Source organism: Erithacus rubecula (assembly GCF_903797595.1).
Source record: "Erithacus rubecula genome assembly, chromosome: 20".
Classification (NCBI taxonomy): Eukaryota; Metazoa; Chordata; class Aves; order Passeriformes; family Muscicapidae; genus Erithacus; species Erithacus rubecula.
The window spans coordinates 1,909,398-1,928,033 of NC_136672.1; the positions used below are offsets into that span (position 1 = coordinate 1,909,398).

The 18,636-nt window shown below is 50.2% G+C and overlaps 1 protein-coding gene across 10 annotated transcripts in view; it reads left to right on the forward strand.

Annotated features, from left to right (window-relative positions):
* The window catches only part of MYOCD (myocardin), a 227,703-nt gene that overhangs the window by 187,163 nt on the left and 21,904 nt on the right, over positions 1-18,636 (forward strand). For 4 of the 10 annotated variants that reach the window (XM_079323137.1, XM_079323139.1, XM_079323142.1 and 1 more), the window contains exons 3-4: positions 14,247-14,312; positions 17,842-17,897. In XM_079323137.1, the coding sequence (XP_079179263.1) occupies positions 14,247-14,312; positions 17,842-17,897 (122 nt within the window). Of the gene's footprint in view, positions 1-4,985; positions 5,475-5,518; positions 6,150-14,246; positions 14,313-15,065; positions 15,191-17,841; positions 17,898-18,636 lie in introns of those variants that run through there. The other 6 variants (XM_079323144.1, XM_079323145.1, XM_079323146.1 and 3 more) reach the window with 6 other exon arrangements.

An 18,636-nucleotide genomic window follows, 5' to 3' on the forward strand; every position in this document is an offset into this window, starting at 1 on the left:
TGGCTGTGGCAGCTCCCTGCACTCACTGCACATCCCTGCTCAGTAAACACAACAGCCAGAGTTTTACAATCAAATATTTATGCTAGTAAAAAAACATTTTACATAATCTTTAAACAGCTATGTCATCTCCCTATTTTCATTCTCTGATCTTTCTGTTTTGAGTCTGGATTGGAGAATTTAGTGTATTTCCAAAGAAATAAATATTATGATGAAAACATCAGGCAGCTTAATAGTAGCTTTAGCAAAGTGCAGAAGTATTTTTGTGTTCATGTTGTCAATTGCATAATCTCTTCTGGACCTTCATAAATTGAGGAACCTTGCTTGGATGCTTGATAAATAGTTCACAGCTCCAATCCAAGCAAGGCTGTCTGCTGTTGGAATGGGAAGAGCTCATGACATCTCTGCCATAAATTCTATCCCTCAAGCTCTGGGAGGAGATAGAGAGGGGACAGATCACTTAAAAGCCTGGCAGACAGTGGCAAATTCAGGATAGTGGAATGCTGCTGTGATGGTGCTTACCAGGGGCTATCAGAAATGAAGGATTGGACCATCCCTGACCAAAAAAAATACCATGCTCAGGGCATGTCCTGAGCTAGGACACAGCCAGGATCCTTCTGAGCTCATCCCCAGAGGCCACCTCTGCTTCACAGTGGCAGAGGCACTGCTGCCTTGCTAGCTCCAGCTCAGAAAGCCTCTGCTTGTCCCAGGTCATGGAGAGAAACATCCTGACTATGCCATGTGAAAGCCACAGGAGCTCTTTTCTGTGTAATTCACCCCCAGGTAAGGCTCAGGTATGCAAAGAGAAGATAATTTCTCCTCAGGTTCCTAAAGGGCACGATGAGCAGCAGGGCTGGAGCTTTGCTGATGCAGCCTCAGAGCAGGAGGTTCAGATCCACTCATGGGCAGTTCAGTGAAAATTCTTAGGGAAAGGTTTCTTCTTCCATTCTCTATCACAATGATGATATCCTGGCAGAAGGCATCTTCAAAGGATGCCCAGAGTTCCTTGTGAGCCTTGGCTAGTGATTTCCCTGTGATACCTGCCCTGGGCTGCTGCTCTTTACTGTGTATTGGGTATGAGTGGCAGAATCTTCTCCTCCTGAGAACATATTTGTAAAGGCAACTCTTTTTCCAGCCTTCCCACTCCTTCAGGATTCAGAGTTATGCCAGCCTGGGGACATTCAGCACAGAGCTGTGTGCCAGTGCAGCTGTCCCTCCCCATGGGACCTTCACACCACAGCTGCACAAGCAGACAGCACATTATCACCACTCTCCACACGGGATGGGGCACTCAGGGCTGGCAGCTCATCCATCAGATCTGTCCTTCCAGGGCATGAGTGAAGATTCAAGAAATAAGGCCATGGCAGGAGGGGTCTTTGCCAAATGGAGCTGCCAGGTGCTAGGGTAAAGAAATCAAAGACAAACCAGTCTCATTGCCACGGGAGAGGATTTTCTGAGCAGACATGGCTGGCACAACACCAGCTTTGGGGAAACCTCCCTTTGGCACAGACACTGCCACACACTGACCCCTCCAAGTCTCCATAAGGGTTTCACTGAAACTTCAGTTCAATTTGGTTCTTTTTCCCACAGTTGCCAATCTGCGTACAAACAAACAATCTGCTTCAAAATAAATCAGTCCTGTAAGCAATAGGATGTGTTAGAAGATTAGAAGGGATGGTTTCCTGGGATCTGGTGAGCAGCACAGAGCTGATATCCTTATGGTTCTGGGGTGTGTTTCCCCAGTTCAAAGGAATTCCCTGCCATGACTAATTTATTCTGGCTTTTAAGGCTCACTCTTTCTCTCACCACAGTCAAGATGACCTCGCTTACACAGAGGTTCTTCTAGCAGAGCTGGGAACAGGGGCACGGGAAGCAATTGTGGTCCCTGCAGGGACCTTTGTGCCTGTGTCATCTTCCAGAGAAATGGTGATGCAGAGGTGATGAGGCCCTTTGCAGACTGACCATAGTGCAGAAACAGCCAAGACACAGAAATAGCCAAGACACAAGGGCTGGGCAATGGCAAAACTGGAAACTCATGAAGACCTTGTGAGGGGATAAATATTTCTGAGCTACCTAAGGCAGGCAGCAGCCAGGCAAATGGCTCAATGTCTGTGGTGGGATCTCAGTCCTGTCCTGGACTCTGAGGTTTATGAGACACAACTTTCCTATTCCCAAGGACATCCAGAGTACACGTGGTCAGGGCTGACTCTCACATAATGATCATCACAGGGAAATACCAGCTCTGGACTGTGAGCTTAGCAGTTGAGCAGTTTGCTGAGATGAGTCAACAATGATAGGCTGTGTCACCCCTAAGAAAGATATAGATATATCTCCATCCCCTGAGGAAAGGAGAAAGGAGAAAGGAGAAAGGGGAAAGGAAAGGAAAGGAAAGGAAAGGAAAGGAAAGGAAAGGAAAGGAAAGGAAAAAGGAAAGGAAAAAGGAAAGGAAGGAAGGAAAGGAAGGAAAGGAAAGGAAAGGAAAGGAAAGGAAAGGAAAGAAAGGAAAGGAAAGGAAAGGAAAGGAAAGGAAAGGAAAGGAAAGGAAAGGAAAGGAAAGGAAAGGAAAGGAAAGGAAAGGAAAGGAAAGGAAAGGAAAGGAAAGGAAAGGAAAGGAAAGGAAAGGAAAGGAAAGGAGGGAGGAAAGGAAAGGAAAGAGGAAAGGAAAGGAAAGGAAAGGAAGGAAAGGGAAAGGAAAGGAAGGAGGAAAAGGAAAGGAAAGGAAAGGAAAGGAAAGGAAGGAAAGGAAAGGAAAAGGAAAGGAAAGGAAAGGAAAGGAAAAGGAAAGGAAAGGAAAAAGGAACGGAAAGGACAAGGAAAGGAAAGGAAAGGAAAGGAAAGGAAAGGAAGGAAAGGAAAGGAAAGGAAAGGAAAGGAAAGGAAAGGAAAGGAAAGGAAAGGAAAGGAAAGGAAAGGAAAGGAAAGGAAACCTGAGTGGAGCTTTGGCCACCAGGAGCAGGAAATAAAGCAAGAGTTTGTAAAGCAAAAAGGACAAAGCCCTGCAATTTGAGACACAGGGTGTCAGTGAGTCCTGCCTTGGCCTTGTTCATGGCATGGTTCTGCTGACTGGTGGCATTTGTTTATTGTTGTGATTATGATGTTAACTCCATTAGAGAGGACATTTTAAGTACAGTGGAGTAAACAAAAAGAAAAATTAGTAAAGAACAAGACTGTGGCCACCTCGCTAGACAATACAGTAGAACTCTGTTTACAAGCTCAGCTCAGTGCTTGGAGATCAATTTATTTAAATCCTCTGTCCCTTGCCAGTCATTAAGGAAAATCCCCTTCATCAGATGTAGCATGAGCAGGAAATCCCATCCAGCCCATGGTAAGCAGGGAGCTCAGCTCAGCACAGCCTCATTAACCTCAGCTGCTAGGTAACAAGCAATAGGCCAAAAAGAAAAGGTCTGAAGTTGTGCCAGGATTTAGGAAAACATTTCTTCACTGAAAGAGTGTTCAGGCATTGGAACAGGCTGCCCAGGGAATGGCCATCCCTGGAAATGTTCAATAAATGTAAAGATTAACTGCTTAGAGATGTGGGCAGTGATGGGCTTGACAGTGCTGGGTTGGCAGCTGGACTTGATGATCTTAGAGGGCTTTTCCAACCTAAATGATTCTGTGCTTCTATTACAGAGACTCCATGAGGGTGAGACACCCCAGGATTTCTCTGCTGTACTGGGGCACTGCTGAATCAGAGCCTCTGGGGCCATGAGTGTAGCAGCCCTGAAATTCCCCTCCCCAACCCAGTTTAGGAGTACTTCTCAGAAACCAAAAAAACAATCCCAACAAAACTTCAAACCAGTCTGTTGCATAGTCCTGAAGTATTTTTATGACCTAGAGGGAATTCAGGCAGCTTCCTAGGTGAGACCCACATATCAGGGAAGCTGAGATCTGTTCTTGACTTAGTTTGGCTTGAATTACTTACATTGCACAGTAAAAGGTGCCAGCAGATCATCCACTCTAGTGAACCAGATGTGGGCTTGGGGAAGGGGAGCCTCAATGGTCTGTTTCTCTTTGTTCTGTGTATTTGCAAACAGCTCCTGTTCTCTGAGAATGTGTTTGGAAGGTGGGGAGGGATCCTCCATCACAGCAGTGTCCTCAGCCTCCCTGGCACCGCTGTGGCACAGGAAACTTCAGCCAAGGTTCAGCCCTACCTCACAAATCCCGTGCACAGCACGGAGAGCACGGCCGGGCTCCTGGAGCACACGGAGCACCCCGGGTGGATAATCCCTGGGATACAGCCACACACTGAAAGGTGGGCAGCACAGCTCGGGCACACCTGAGCGGCAGCAGGGATACCCAGGTGCCACCTGTGAGCAGTGACACACCTGAGCAGGTGCCACCCCTGAGCAAGTGCCACCCTTGAGAAGTGCCACACCCGAGCAATGCCACACCCCTGAGCGGTGCCACACTCGAGTGGTGCCACCCCCGAGCAGGTGCCACCCTTGAGCAGTGACACACCCGAGCAGGTGCCACACCCCTGAGCAGTGCCACACCTGAGCAATGTCACACCCCTGAGCAAGTGCCACGCCCCTATTCAGTGCCACGCCTGAGGAGGGCCACACCAGAGCAGTGCCAGCCCTAAGCAGTGCCACCCTTGAGATGGTACCACACCTGAGCAATGCCACACCTGAGAGGTGCCACACCTGAGCAATGTCACACCCCTGATCGGTGCCACACCCCTGAGCGCTGCCACCCTTGAGCAGGTGCCACCCCTGAGCAATGCCACACCTGAGCGGTGCCACACCCTGAGTGGTGCCACATCCCGTGCTCATGCCCTAATCCATCCTCACAGCAGCCACGTCCCGTGCCCCCCCGTCGGGGACGGCATCCCAGGCAGCGCTCAGGTGCAATGACCTTCCCAAAGCCATCCTCTGCCGGGACACTTATCCCGACCCCAGTCCCTGGGTGAACGGAGCCCCCAGCCCCGAGGTGCGGTCCCGCCACGCTGCAAAGAGTTAAGCCCCGGCTCTGTTGATGCTTCCAGCGGCTCCCAAAGCCGGCTGAGACGGGGAGCGCCCGGATTGGCTGCGTACGGCCGGTAGTAATTAGGATCAGATATCAAACTTCTGTCTTTGCTAAGACCCTTTCCGATAGTCGCTGCTCCCCGCTAGACGATGACATCAGCCAGGACACCCAGCTGCTGGTAGTAAACTCCGGGCGGGAGGAGGCTCCCGCTGGCTCCACGTTAATTAGTTCAACACAGCACAGGGGGAGCAGTTGGTGTCTGTGCGGGGTCAGTGCTGGATGGGACCAAATCTTACAAAGCCACTTGCTGCTTCTTGCCAGCCGGCTGTAAAAGCACCCAGAGAGTCCAGGAGAGCTGGATGAATCCTGAGCACCCGGCACGGTTTGGTCGGCTTTTCCCCGTGGAGGAAGTTAATGGTTTAAGTGAGGGGCGTCTGGATCTGGTCCCCGAGTCACCATGACACTCCTGGGGTCTGAGCACTCCTTGCTGATTCGGAGCAAGTTCAGATCAGGTAGGGAAAACCTTGAGATTTCTCTTAAAACTTCTCTCTCTGTCGAGCCGTAGCCACAGACTGTTTTGCATTAAATGTTCGGAAGCAGCATGTGAGCAAAAGGCTCGAGGGGCTGAAGAGTTGTCACGGCTTTGCTCTTACAGAGGCTGTTCCACAAGTGGAGAGACGCATCTTCTTTCCTCTCTCTTGCTTTTTTTCCCTCCTGGTTTTTCACTGTCTTTGATTTATGTCTGTGCTTTATTTTGGTAAAACTGCAGTTCGGGGCTCTCCTGCTCTGGCCCTGCTGCAGAGGATTTGGGCAGGAAGCCAGAAGGGCATCTGGGATAAACAAGGTGCCCAATGCCATCCGTGTATTCCAGGTGCTCTCACGGGTCTGTGTGGGATAACCACGGAGAGAACGGGCCTGACACTCTCTGACAGGCAGGCAGCCGAGCTTGTTCCATTAAGTTGTGACTAATTGGAGAAAAATGAATTTGAAGAAATGCGTCATTTTTAGAAGTAAAAATAACAAATGGAACATGAAAAGTATTTAAAGTGACATCATCAGAGAAATAAAACCAGAGGCACACAATTGATTGCCACTGGCGGAGGGTTTGCGAGTCAAACATGCCTGCAGCTCCTAAGCCAGGGGAAGCACCAGGCGGGGGCTCCTCCGAGGACGCTCAGTGAGTGAAGGTGAGTGAAGGTGAACTATGGGATGGTGGCTTCTAGATCAGCCCCTCTGCTGGATGTTCATGCCTTTAGTCACTGGCTGCATCTATAGCAAGTATGCTCTCTTTGTGAGTGGGTATCCTGACTTGTCGTTTTTATAATGATCACAGCATACCACAAATTTTAACAGCAACGCCAGAAAAACCTTGTCAAGGTGCTTTCTCTGACTTTCCTAGAGGTGAAGGGAGTGTTATCTGTGAGGATGTGCAGATTAATCAGTTGCATGTGCTATATGGGATGCTTTAAATCCAGGCAGGGCAGTCACATTGGAGCGTGCACCCGCTCTGGCATGTCACCCACGCCGTGTGTGTTTCTGCTCCTTACTCACTGTAGATAATGAAACGGGAGATTTATGGCACTGATGGGAGACATGAGTGGTGTTATCAGGATCTCTTAGATAGCTGGGTGGTCAACTTAAACTTTGTTTTCTCAGCAAATACAAAGTTGGCAATTGGTTGAAAACCCCAGAGTGTGTGTGCAAACACAAGTGTCCTAGTCTGGCTCAATTATACAAAGCCTGGGTCCAGGTCTTTGGTGTGGTTTCCATATCGCTCTGATCTTACATTTCATTAGATTAAGTCATTCCTTAAATTTTGTTGGTATATTATGGTGCACTGCTGTTCATTTGAAAAAAATCTCAGTCTGTAACAATTCCTCCAGCATGTACAAAGCAACACTGCCACCTCCCTGAGGAGCAGAGGACGGGCTGTGCATTGTCCCTGCATTCTTTTCAAATGAACCTCGATTGTTTTTAAGGCTCATTTCTGGTTTATTTGTAAGCTGGTTTTATTATGGAACCAACAGTGGGCTCTCTAAACATATTTTTCAAATGATTCTCCAAGAAAAGTAAACTTTGTGGGTCTTTGTGTCCATAAATTCTCATGCCTTTCAGCATTTCTAGGACAGTCAATTTGTGGGGCATTCTTTGCTTCATGATTTATTCCCACAGCTGCTATCCCTTGCTATGGCCTGGTGAAAGGCAGGCTTCCCATTTGACAAGGTTTCTCTGCTTGTTGATTTTGTTGGAACTGGGCTCACCAACATCCCAAATGTGTGTCTGTCCCTATGGCTGTGACCGCTGGTGACTTGGGACATGGCCACAGCACAACCCTGGGTGTCACAGTGTGTGGGGCAGGAGGAGACCAGGATGTGAGAAACCCGAACAAGTCAGTAAAGCCGCTTTCAGTTTGTGCTGGATTTTTAATAACATGGGTGACAGAGAAGAAAAAGCTAACATTTAATGGAATCTCTTTTATTTGCAAAGATTCTGTGGCGCAGTTTCCTGTGGCATCCCTGCTCTATGTGCTCTTTGTCACCTGTAAAGACCCACAAGGATGGCAGGAGGTGCAGAGCTCTGATTTTCCATCCTCCCTTCACTTGGAGGAGGGTTGAAAGTCTCAGACATCCCCTGGCTGTACCCCACACCATGCTGCACGGCTCAGGGCCCCAGGGAGCCACGCTGAGCCATGTGCCATGGCTTTGGGAATGCTCTTGAGCCAGCAGGTGTGAGGCTCTGTTTGCTCCCCAGGTTTGGGAAGGATTAGCTGTGCTCCATGACTCATGATGAGGCTGAATCCCTTTTGAAGGATTCCAGGCCAATATTAAAGAGGGCTGAAGTAAATCTCAATAACTCAACTTTTGCTGTCTCTGCCTGGCCTGCACACACTGAGCAGCTGAAGGAGCTGTGTGAGTGGTTAAGGGGAGCTGGAGATACATTACTTGTTGTTTCCTCCTCTCAGAATCCCTTTAATCTCTGTGTTATGCAGCAGGCAGAAAGTGGAGCAAGGAGGTGGCAGCTAGAAGGTGGTGCCACTGGTGTGGCTCCAGGGCCAGCTCTCCTGTCCCTCACTTCCATCTGGCAGCATCAGCAGCAAGCAAGCAAAAGTGTGTTTATCCAGGAAAGGCTGCTGTGGTGGTGGCAGTGGCTTCTCTCAGTGTGCCCTGCAGTCATCCCTTGAGTGCCACAGCAGTTTCTGCTGTCCTTGTCTCTCCAGTGGTGCCAGTGAAGGGCCAGCACAGCTGTGCCATGAGGAGGGACACTGGCTGTCCCAGTGCCAGGCACCAGGAGCTGCTCCAGAGGAGAGAGAGAAAATCACCACCATGCTGCAGTGCTGCAGGGTCCTGCTTCCCTTCCTCGAGAGTCTATGTGCCTCTTTATTTTGTCTGTTTGACCAAACTAAATATTCTGATCTGAGGTCATCCTGACAAATTTTGCAGGAATGATGATTCTTCAAGTCTGCCATGCTGTCCCATACGATCCAACTATCAATGGGATTGCACTAAATCAACAAGACATCTGAGCACTGTTCCAGAAACACATTTAACTCTTCCCAGAGATGATCATTTATGTGATCTCTTGCTCTGAGTACAAGCCAATTGTTCTCCAGCAGTGGAGAAGCATTGGCATCAGACAAAGCAAACAAAGCTGACAAATGCAGATCCAGCCTTAGCCCTGACCTTTTTTTTTGCAGCTATATAGAAAGAGCTTGCAAGGCCAACATCTGCCTAACTTCAGTGGTAATTCAGATAATTGGTGAGAAGTGAAAGTTTAACAGTGTAAATAAGGCTCTGCATGGCTTGGCATGGGGTACCAAGGCCTAATTGTGGACATATGGGTGTGGGTTTGCAGAGAACACTTGCCTGGCTCCATGGAGAAAAGTATTCATGCTTACACATAGGGCTTGAATGAAACTGAGATGGGAGAGGAATTTATTCTGTCTGCCTCCGGTGGTGAGAGTGATTTGGACCAAAATCAGCAGGTCAATAATGGCAGAAGAGAATTGGTCTTGGTAGGGTGTTTGGCCAGGCGTTTTGGCAGAACCTTTATTTTGATTTTCCTGGTGTCCAAAGATAAAGCATGTGCCTGTGTTTCCTCTCAGATCATGAACTCATACAGGTCACAGTCAGTGCGTGTGCATTCAAACCGTGGCCTTCCTGTAACTGATGAGACTTTTGTGAAGTTTTCATAAAACCCTGACTTGGTGTAGATCAGTTTGTGCTTTCATTTTCCTAGCATCTTATCCCCCTGTGTTTTAATGGGCAGTCAGATGTTCCTTTGTCAGTCAAGCCTGTGTTGTAGCACAGATTGAAACAGACCTCACTGTGCTTCAGGCACATCTGTCTGGGCTGCTGATGGGGGCTGAAGGGCTGGCTCCAAGGGAGAGCCTGCTCTCAGGACCAGTGCGAGGCTGGGGCTGCACATTATGATGGATACACTGGGATTTCACAGCTGGCTGTGCCCATTTGGTGGTCTGGGCTCCTTGCTAGCCAGCTGTGCTAACCTAGTGTCTCTTCCAAGGTACCTGAAGACCTGGACTTGGGGTGAGAAATGTAGTTCCCACCCATGCAGAGATTTTCAGTGTAGCCTCACAGGTAACACACACATTTGTAGCAAATCTCTCTGTTAGAAGTAAAATGCTCCCAGCTCTGAAGTGACATCACAGGCAGAGATAAAGCAGTGCCCACCTGGGAAAGAACTGACCAGGGCTGTCCATGGCTGAGCAGTGCCATTTCCAGCTTCACCCCTGAGCTTCATCTCTGCTCACAGAGGTCATGTTGTCAGAGGATAACATGGGCCTGGAGATGATGTTACAGAGAAATCACTTTGTGGCTCAAGGCTATGGGCAGAGCAGATGGCCCGAGATCCAGGGTGGGGCTTAAATCTGGCCAAGGTGTTTTCACAAAACAGCAGCTCCAGAAAAGTCCTGTGAGACTCTGCTGTGGCTGGCTTGTCACCCAGCTCAGAATCACTCCACACTGGAGTTTGATGCCAGCCTGCTGCTTGGCTGGGAAGGATCCTCAGGGTCCTGCCCATGTCCTGCTTTGAGAACTGGCTCCTGCTCCTGGTGCAGCTTTGAGGAAAAGACACAGTCCTGAGAGGGCCCTGAGCAGCAGGATTGAACCTGCCAGAGTGCCAGCCCTGATCCTGCCCTGCTGGCACCTTGGGACAGCCAGAGGATCCACGGGGCAGCTCCTCTTCCCCATCAGGCTACAATATCTCAGATATGAAATGGAAAGCCAGCCTCAGAGCCAGCAGCAGTTCTGCCTTTCAAAGGTGGCTGGGTCCAAAACAAGGCCAGGAGTTGGACCTGATGATCCTTGTGGGTCCCTTCCAACTTTGGATATTCTCTGATTCCAGGGCCACTTTCTGCAGTCAGTGTGTGAGCAGGGCAGGTCTCCAGGTTCCCCTGGTACACACCATGGCCTTGGACAGGCCTGTGCTTCACCTTTGCTCAGCTGCTGTTTGTGGGCAGCAAAACTGCTGCTGTTGTCAGCAGGAGCCCCCCTCCCCTCTCCCAGTTCCTTGCCAGCTCCCCCCACCCCAGCAGAGCTGTCCCCACCCTGGGCACCACTGAGGTGACTCACTCCCCAAACCCCAGCTCTGAGCCACAAGGCAGGAATGAGCTGCTGGTGGCAGAAGGGACAGTGACTTGCTGCTGCTTTTTCAGTGGTCTCCTCCTTGGGGACCCAACACTAGGCCAGGTGAGCCGTGCCTGTCCTGCCTGTCCCAGTCCTGAGCCCTGAGGAGGGCACTTCCCCCACCCCTGGGGCATGTCCCTCATGCTGCTCAGCCCCTCTGCTGCTCTGGCAATTCCAGTGCTCTGCAATACCCCAGTGCAGGGATGCTCTGATGCAGATGATAAAAGTCCCATCCCATCCTGACTGTCTGCTGAGCACCAGACTCAAAATGTCCTCACAGGCTGAAGCAGATGCTGGATCTCCTGATCCTGGGGAGGAGAGAAGATTTGAACATGTCTTTTCTGTGCATCACCAGGCCAGGCAAGGCCCAAGCTGTCCTCTGAGCTCTCTACAGCTCTGAGATCAGCTCCTAGAGAGGAGGATGACTCATGGCTGCAAGTCACAGGCAGTGCTCAAATCTTGGGCCACCAAAGGAAGCTGTGACTGATGCCAGGAGGTCTTGTTTGCACCTCTGGCACAGCCCTGCTGCACAGGACATTTCTGGAAGCGACTATCAGTGAATGGGACTTGGTGCCAGCATAGAACTGAGGAGTATTTCTAACAGAAAATGTTCATGATCAAATTCACCAGGATAGGTTTGCCATATCTCTCATCATCCTGGGAGGATTTCTCATTGTGGGGCATCCCAGGAGAGAGCAGGATTGCTGACAGAAAGGCTGTCTCTGAGCTGGGGGTAGCACAGCATGACCAGTGTGCAGGGCTGCTCCCTGGCTGGCACTTCTCACCATCCAAACTGGCACAGGCAGGCAACAAGGATGCTGAGGGGTGGGACCAAGATCCTCTCTTCAGTGCTCCAGCCACCACTTTTCATATGATAAATGTTCCTCTGAAGTGTTAGCATAGCAGTTCCCTTGAAAAATAAGAGTGTTGATGAAAATTTAATTCCCATACAGCACTTAGAGCTCAGGCCTCCAGACATGCAGCAAAAGGAAGAGGAGAGGAATGCAGCTGGGGCCAGACACAGCTTCAAGGATAGAAGCAGCTGAAAGGTGGTTTGGATGGTGCCAGGAGCTCCTCCAGCCCTGTTTTGAAGCAGTGTTGGTTGTAAGGGAAAGATGCAAGCCCTAAGCTGGCATCTGCCAAGCTGCAAAGTGCAGCTCTGCTTCTGAGGCTGCTTCCCTCTTGTGCAGAGATGTTCAGCATTTTTGTCTGACACTGACCACTGCGTTTCTTCAGATGGTTTGCAACAGGTTTTGGAGGCTCACAGAAATATTTGAGAGTCAACTCATGCATCCTGCTGCATGAGGAGGTCCAGAGTGGGATGGATATTTGGTGTCAGCTGTTGAGTGTGTGCTACTCCTGGAAGTGGCTGGTACTGCACTGGCCTGTCCTCACATTTTTTGATAGCATGCCCTGAACGGACAAGGTTGGATAAAATTTTCCTCCTTGCCCTGTAGCTTAAGGATGGGCCAGGATTTAGGATGTTTGTAAGCTCAGCATGGCCCATGATGAACTCCCTGTCTAGGGGAGGTGAACTGCCCATGGCATTGCTCAGCTCTCACACCAGAGCTCACACCAGTGAGTGACATTGCTGGCTCACAGCCTTTCCACCCATCAGCACAAAAACAAGTTGCAGACCTTTTCTCCTTGCACAAAATGATTATTTCATAGTCCCAGATCCCCTCTGTGACAGTTTTCCCATAGGGCAGGAGGCAAAGAAAGGGCTGTGAGGTGGAGCATGTACCAGCTGCAGAGAGGGGATCCCCAGACTGTGCCCAGCTCACTGGAGGGCAGTGGGATCTGGGGAATCTGGGTTCCCAAGCACTGCTCCTGCTGCCAAGCAGTGGGAGAGCAGTGAAACCCACACATTTTTATCACTTCTTGCAGCAGGGCAGAGATGAATCTTACACCCCCCACACGGGAAATCATCATCACCTTCCAAGCTATGCTCCAAGGGGATTTGTGCCCTGTCCTTCTCCTCCTCACCAGCCTGGCTGGCAGCTGGCTGCTCCAGGGGGCTGCTGAATTGTTTGTTTGCTAGGAAGGGCTGTGAAATCAGCAGAAGCAGCAGAGAATGTGGGCCCTGAATGCACAGGCTGTTAGAATCCCCCTTGCCCATGTGGATGTGGTACCTCACTTGGTCTGGCTGTGTCGGAAGTTGGAGTGAAATGGTGCAAATTATTTGGCACACGTGGGAGCTGTGAAGGGAAGTGATGGAGGATCCTCACTCAGGAATTTTACAGCCTGATGGGCACTGCTGTGTCCTTGGCAGGGTGGTGTATGTGACTCAAAAAGGCTTTGCTGTCTCTGATTCCTGTGAATAATGTGATATTGTGTGTAAATTGCCCTAGTTGAAGGCAGGATGCTCTAATGCCTGGGATACTGGACCAGGACTAGGAGAGTAGAGAACCATTCTTGGGTGACTGACAGATTGTTTTTATCCTTAGACAGTTTCTCACCTCCCTTAGCTCACCTATTCCATAAAGATCCATCTCTCCCTCAGGGAAAGTGCCAGACTCTGCACAGTTCTTCAGTACTGTGAGCTGTCACAGAGAAGGGTCTATGCAGAAAAACTGGGGTACAGATCACCCTGTTAGAGCTGGTTACCTCTAAGCTGCCTGCATGGTCCAGGAGGAAACATGGGCATTCCCAGAGCCTGGGCTGTCTCATTTGGTTTCCAGGGTCCCTGAGGGGGATGTCTTCTGCAAAGGGGGTGCAGATAACTGGGTGCAGTGCAGGTACCCAGAGTGAGGGTCTAAATCCGTGTCCACAGGCTGAACCAGCACTTACTGAGGATGGTGCCATGGGGCAGAGGAGGGATACAAACTCCCCTGGCTGCAAGGTTTGCCAGTGACTTCAGCCATCACCTCACCCTGGGTTAAGAAGAGCAGCACACACACAGACTTTACCACATACTGAAGGCTGCATTTTTCCCTCACAGCAAGAATCTATCTGTGGTGTCCAAAGAAGTGCTGGAATTTGGCAGGAGATCATTGTCCCACATGAAGCCTTCACTAAACATTTGCTCTGAATGTGAAACATGGTTTGTACAGAGGACATGGAAAAGTCACAAGCAATGGCATCTCAGGGAGCCCCATGCTTTGGGGACTGCTCTGGGAGGGATTATTTTTCAGCTCCATCCCACATCCCAGGAGAGCTGTGTTGTACATGAGCTGTTGGCAGAGCTCAGCAGGTTGCTCCCAAGGACAAAAATGCTGTTCTTGCCTTTCTTTTCCTTCCAACCCCAGCTGATTCTGGGCAGCTGAGGAGAAGCAGCCTGGGGCTGTGCTGGTGGGCAGGGAAGTGTGAGGTTATGTTGTGACTGAGGTGTCTCTATTTGTGGCAAGCTGTTCTGAACTTCCAGCAGGAAAGCATGGAACTGAGCTCTGTTTCACCTTGTGACACAGCTGTCTTCTCGAGGACAAATTTGCAAAAAAAGAAGTTGTAGAATATGGCACTAACTCAAAGTACAGGCATGGTTACCTGGGTGATGGGATGAACCAAATAGTTCACAAGGCTGGTCCAGCAGCAGCAGGGATCAGTGCCAGACCTCTGTGCCACACACACCCCCTACACACTTTGTCCCTGTATGAGCAGCTCAGGACAGTCCTGCCCCTTTCCCTGACACTCTCTCTCTCACAGTTTTACAGCTGCGGCTCCAGCAGAGAAGGACCCGTGAGCAGCTGGCAGACCAAGGCATCATGCCACGTGAGTACCTTCCTCTGCCTTTCCCATCCTGGTCCAGAGGGTTGTGCTCCTCCTGGCACTGCTGGGGCACTGTGTGACACCAGCTGCCTGCTCAGACCCCACAGCTCAGAGCAAACTTCTACCAGGGGGACTGTGCTTCCAGCCCTGCAGAAATGTGATGGTCCCTGGTGCTGTACAGTGCATTTATCACAAAGACTATAGTGCCCCTGCTCAAACTGAAGTCAAGAGAATGATTACTTTGCACCATTCAAAATTTCAGCTGCAGAGCTCCCCATCCCAGAGGTCAGTGTAGCAGGACAAGCATATCCAGCTCAAGCAGAGGACTCACAAAGCTGTTCATGTAGGCAAGGGCAGAGAATCTCCTGCTCTCCTTTAAGAGCCAGGAACCTCTGTGGCAGTGCAAGGAAGGGGATGAGAGGGCTCATCCCAGGAGGCTGGGGAGGAAGGCAGCTCTGGGCACTGCCCTGGCCCTGGTGCAGACAGGCAGTCCCTGGAGGACTGAGCCCTGCCCAGGTCTGTGCCCACAGGGCAGAGCTGCCAGTGCACACCTGAGGCAATGAACCCCCACAGGGGCTGCTTGCTGCAGAGGGACAGATGTGTTCCCCCTCTGACCCCAGCCACTCCTGCTCACCTGGCACTCGGCCTGAAGGACAAACTCCAGGACAGCATTATCATGAAATCACTCTGCTCCAAATTCAGTTGCTAGAGCCCAAAAAGTCAGTGAATGAAAACCATCCCCTTCTGCACCTGCAGGTGCATCATGAAAGCTGTAGCACCACTGGAGAAAGGATGTTGGGAGCTCAGCCCTGCTCAGTGGAATACTCCATCCTGACCTAGCTCAGGCTCCATGTGCAAACCTGTGGTTACCTGGGACCCAGGTAGAGGATTCTCCTTTCTGTCTCATCAAGGACCCCTTGGGTTCACTGCTAAGATCACAATTGTCCAGAGGCTGTGTCACTTCTGTCTCTTCTGGTTGCCCTTGAAGACTGTGAAGGAGCTTTTGCTGAGCAGCAGAACAGCACCTCTCTAAGAGCATGGCTCTAGCACTGCTTGCTGCACCCTGTCCCTCCCCTGCCCCTCCTGGAGGATTGTGCTGAACAACAGATGCTTTCTCAGGACATTCTTGTCAGCACCAAGCACTAGGAAAACTTGAGCAGGATGACAAAGATCATGACTGCCAAAATGATCAATGGTTTTTAAGACTGATAAATGCATATTCTTTCCATGTTTCTCCTGTTTATTTTTTCAAGCATTCAGATTTTATGCTGTCTGCCATGAAAGGGCAGGCATTTGATCACAAAACTCCAGGAGCTGAAGCTTTAGACAAAATACTGTGATATTTGTCAGAGTAATGCACTAACATGGGGCAGCAGTGCCCCCTGAGAGGTTTGTACACCTGGGGCTGCTCTGTCACACGTGGCACTGACAGCTCAAACCTTACACACTACAAAGTATGCAGCCAAATAGATTTGATGGCAGCTGAAGGGTATTTTCCTGTTACTTACAGTTTCTTTGCACTTCCAACTTCTAGGCTGACATTTTGCAGTCTGGTTTCTGTCCAAGAAGACCATTTTGGGAAACTTGAGCACGGTTCACTCACTGAAAGTAATAGAAGAAAAGGCACTTATGCCATTATAAAAACAAACACACAGAATTTAACTGCTGAATTTCACATCAGGAGGAAGTGTCAGATGTTAGCATTTAATACATGGGAGCCCCAGCCAGCTTCTCCATGGCTTGGGCATGTGCAGACATTCCTTATGAAAAACAAGTCTTTGTTAACCATATCTTCCCATGCCATGTTGGTTCTGAGGACCAGCAGGTGAGTCCCCCTGGCTGTGATGGACTGCAAAAATACCTGTGCTTGAAAGTGCAAAAATCCCTCCTGATCTACACAGCCACACTTCATCCTCACTGAAGCCTTCAAACAACTGTCCAAGGTGATCAACGCCACACATAGCACCTCTATCCTGGTGTCCCCAGGTGCCCTCACCCATTTCATGATGAAATGTCATCCCCTGACAAGTTCTCTGAACTAGCAGTGCTAGCAATGTCTTTATTTGTCCTGTAGACTGAGACAGGCTGCAGCACTCACATAATTCCTCCAAAAATCTTGGTAAATTACTAAACTCTGCAGCACTTTCCTCTTGAATAGCACAGCACTTGGTCAGTGCCTGTAGCACACTGCCAACATCAGTACTTCACATGAGCAGGGCTGGGAAAGTCATCTCTCTTGCTAACTTCATTTTCTCATGTGCACTGTTTAATTTTGCTTCTCATTAAACCAGCTGCCACCAGTGCTGGTGGCTGCTCACTGGAGCATGGCACAGCAACACCAGCTTGTCTGTTTGTCTGCTTTCCAAATGGCAGGAGTAGGAATGTGCCTTCTGTGTTTTTCTGTGATTCACTGGATGTTCCAGGAGTTGCCTGGGTGTTCACTACCAAGAGCCAGTTCAGAGGGCCCCCAAACCTTTCCTGTTTCTCCTCAGTCTTCTTTTCATCCTCCCCTAGACTGATGGAGGATAACAAGGCCTGCATGAAAATAGTTTCTGTCTTTATTGGAGCCCATTCAGAAGATGAAAAGAGAATTTCTGTTGCCAGACAGAGTTGCAGCAGACTGTTTTTGTGGGTCAGGACACCTTCCTCTTCCTTGTCCCAATGGGAACAGTTAGTTTTGTCTGCTTACACAGACAGAACAGAATTTTTGTAGGACGTGAGAAGTATTAACCCTTTCACTATGCAAATTCTGCCTTGATTGCTGCTGCACCCCAGTGAACAAGGAAATGTGCAAGATTCTCTAAGACTCCAGTTCAGGCTGCTCCATGGGACTGGTGTTCACTGGTCCAAGAGCCAGGGAATATTGGCCTTTTTTGGGAGTGCCACTGGGTTAATCCTCCTTGAAGTCAGGAGATGCTGAGGACATGATGTGCTGCTTGCCTGCCCAGGGAGGTCCCATGTGACACAGCTGCTTCTGAGAGGGGTCAGGACAAATGTGCAGTCATGGTCAGTGACAGAAGAGGGACAAAGGGCCACCTGGCAATGCCCTCACTGGAGGCTGCACCACACATCCCAGGAGCTGAGGCAGGTATTCATTTCCTGCTGAGCTCAAGCCTCAGTCACCCACGGGTTTTACTTTCAGGTGAGGTCCTTCACAGGTGTTTGCTGTTCCCAGATGTGTTTTCTGGAGCTGTGGTGCCTGCCACGACCTGCAGGGAACATGGCAGGGAAAAGATTTATCCACTCTGAAGTGTCCCACAGAGCACTGTGTTTCCAAGCCTGCACCCCTCCCTGCCCACGTGCCTCCTGCTCTCCCCATGCTCTCCATCCCCCCTGCTCTCTTGCCATGGGCTGGCTGAGAGCATGGGATTTCCCAGAGCTTTCCTGAGTTATTTTTAGTCAGCACAATAAAGAGAACAGCTAGTTTGTGTTGCTATTTTTATAGCACTCATTAAAATGCTGTTGCTGAATATCCTGGTAGCTGCTTGCTTCCGCTCCTGTGCTGACTGCTCCTCTTTCTTTCCTGTTGCAGCACTGAAAAGCCCATCTGCATTCCATGAACAGCGAAAAAATCTGGAGCGAGCCAAGGTAACTCCTGCAGCCATCCCCAGGAGGGAGCACATGGGCTTGCTTTGCATGTCACGGGGTTTGAAAGCACCTTCCACCACTGTCCCCTCCTCTGGCACCCTCCAGGCTGGCCCAGTGGCCAAGGATGAGGGGCAGGGACCTGCCCTGCTTCCAGAAATGCCTCCAGGCTCACAAACACTCTGGAGTACCCTTCTCCCAGCAGGGAAGGTTTGAAAAAAGGGCAGAGGGAGCAGCTGTGCCCTGAGCTGTGGGGTTTTACAGCAGCCCCAGGTTTTACAAAAGGCAGGGCAGGGTTCAGCATGGCTTTGTCAGTCCTTGCAGTGAATGTCCCACCAGTGGAACTGCTGCTTCCCCTCCCTCACACACAGCCTGCTCCTCCTGCACTGGCTGCTCTGCACTCCTGGCAGCAGTGGCCAGGCCCGTGGGAGCACAGGCAGCAAGTGTGCAGGGGGTGCAGGTGCCAGCTGCAGCCAGCCCCAGGGAACTCACATTGTCACCAGGCAGGAGCTCTGGCTTTTAGCTCTGCTAAAAGTGCACCTTGGCCATTGGGACACAACATCCAAGGGGGAAATGGGCCAGGCTCCCACCCACCCCATTACCAGGCTTCCCTAAAAACTGTCAAAGGCATAGCCATTTGAAGAGCACCCTGAAACTCTGTGATCTGATCACTGTCTGGGAAATCACATTGGTTTCCAAATTGCCAGCAATCCAGCCTTGATCAGGCTGGAGGGATCAACCT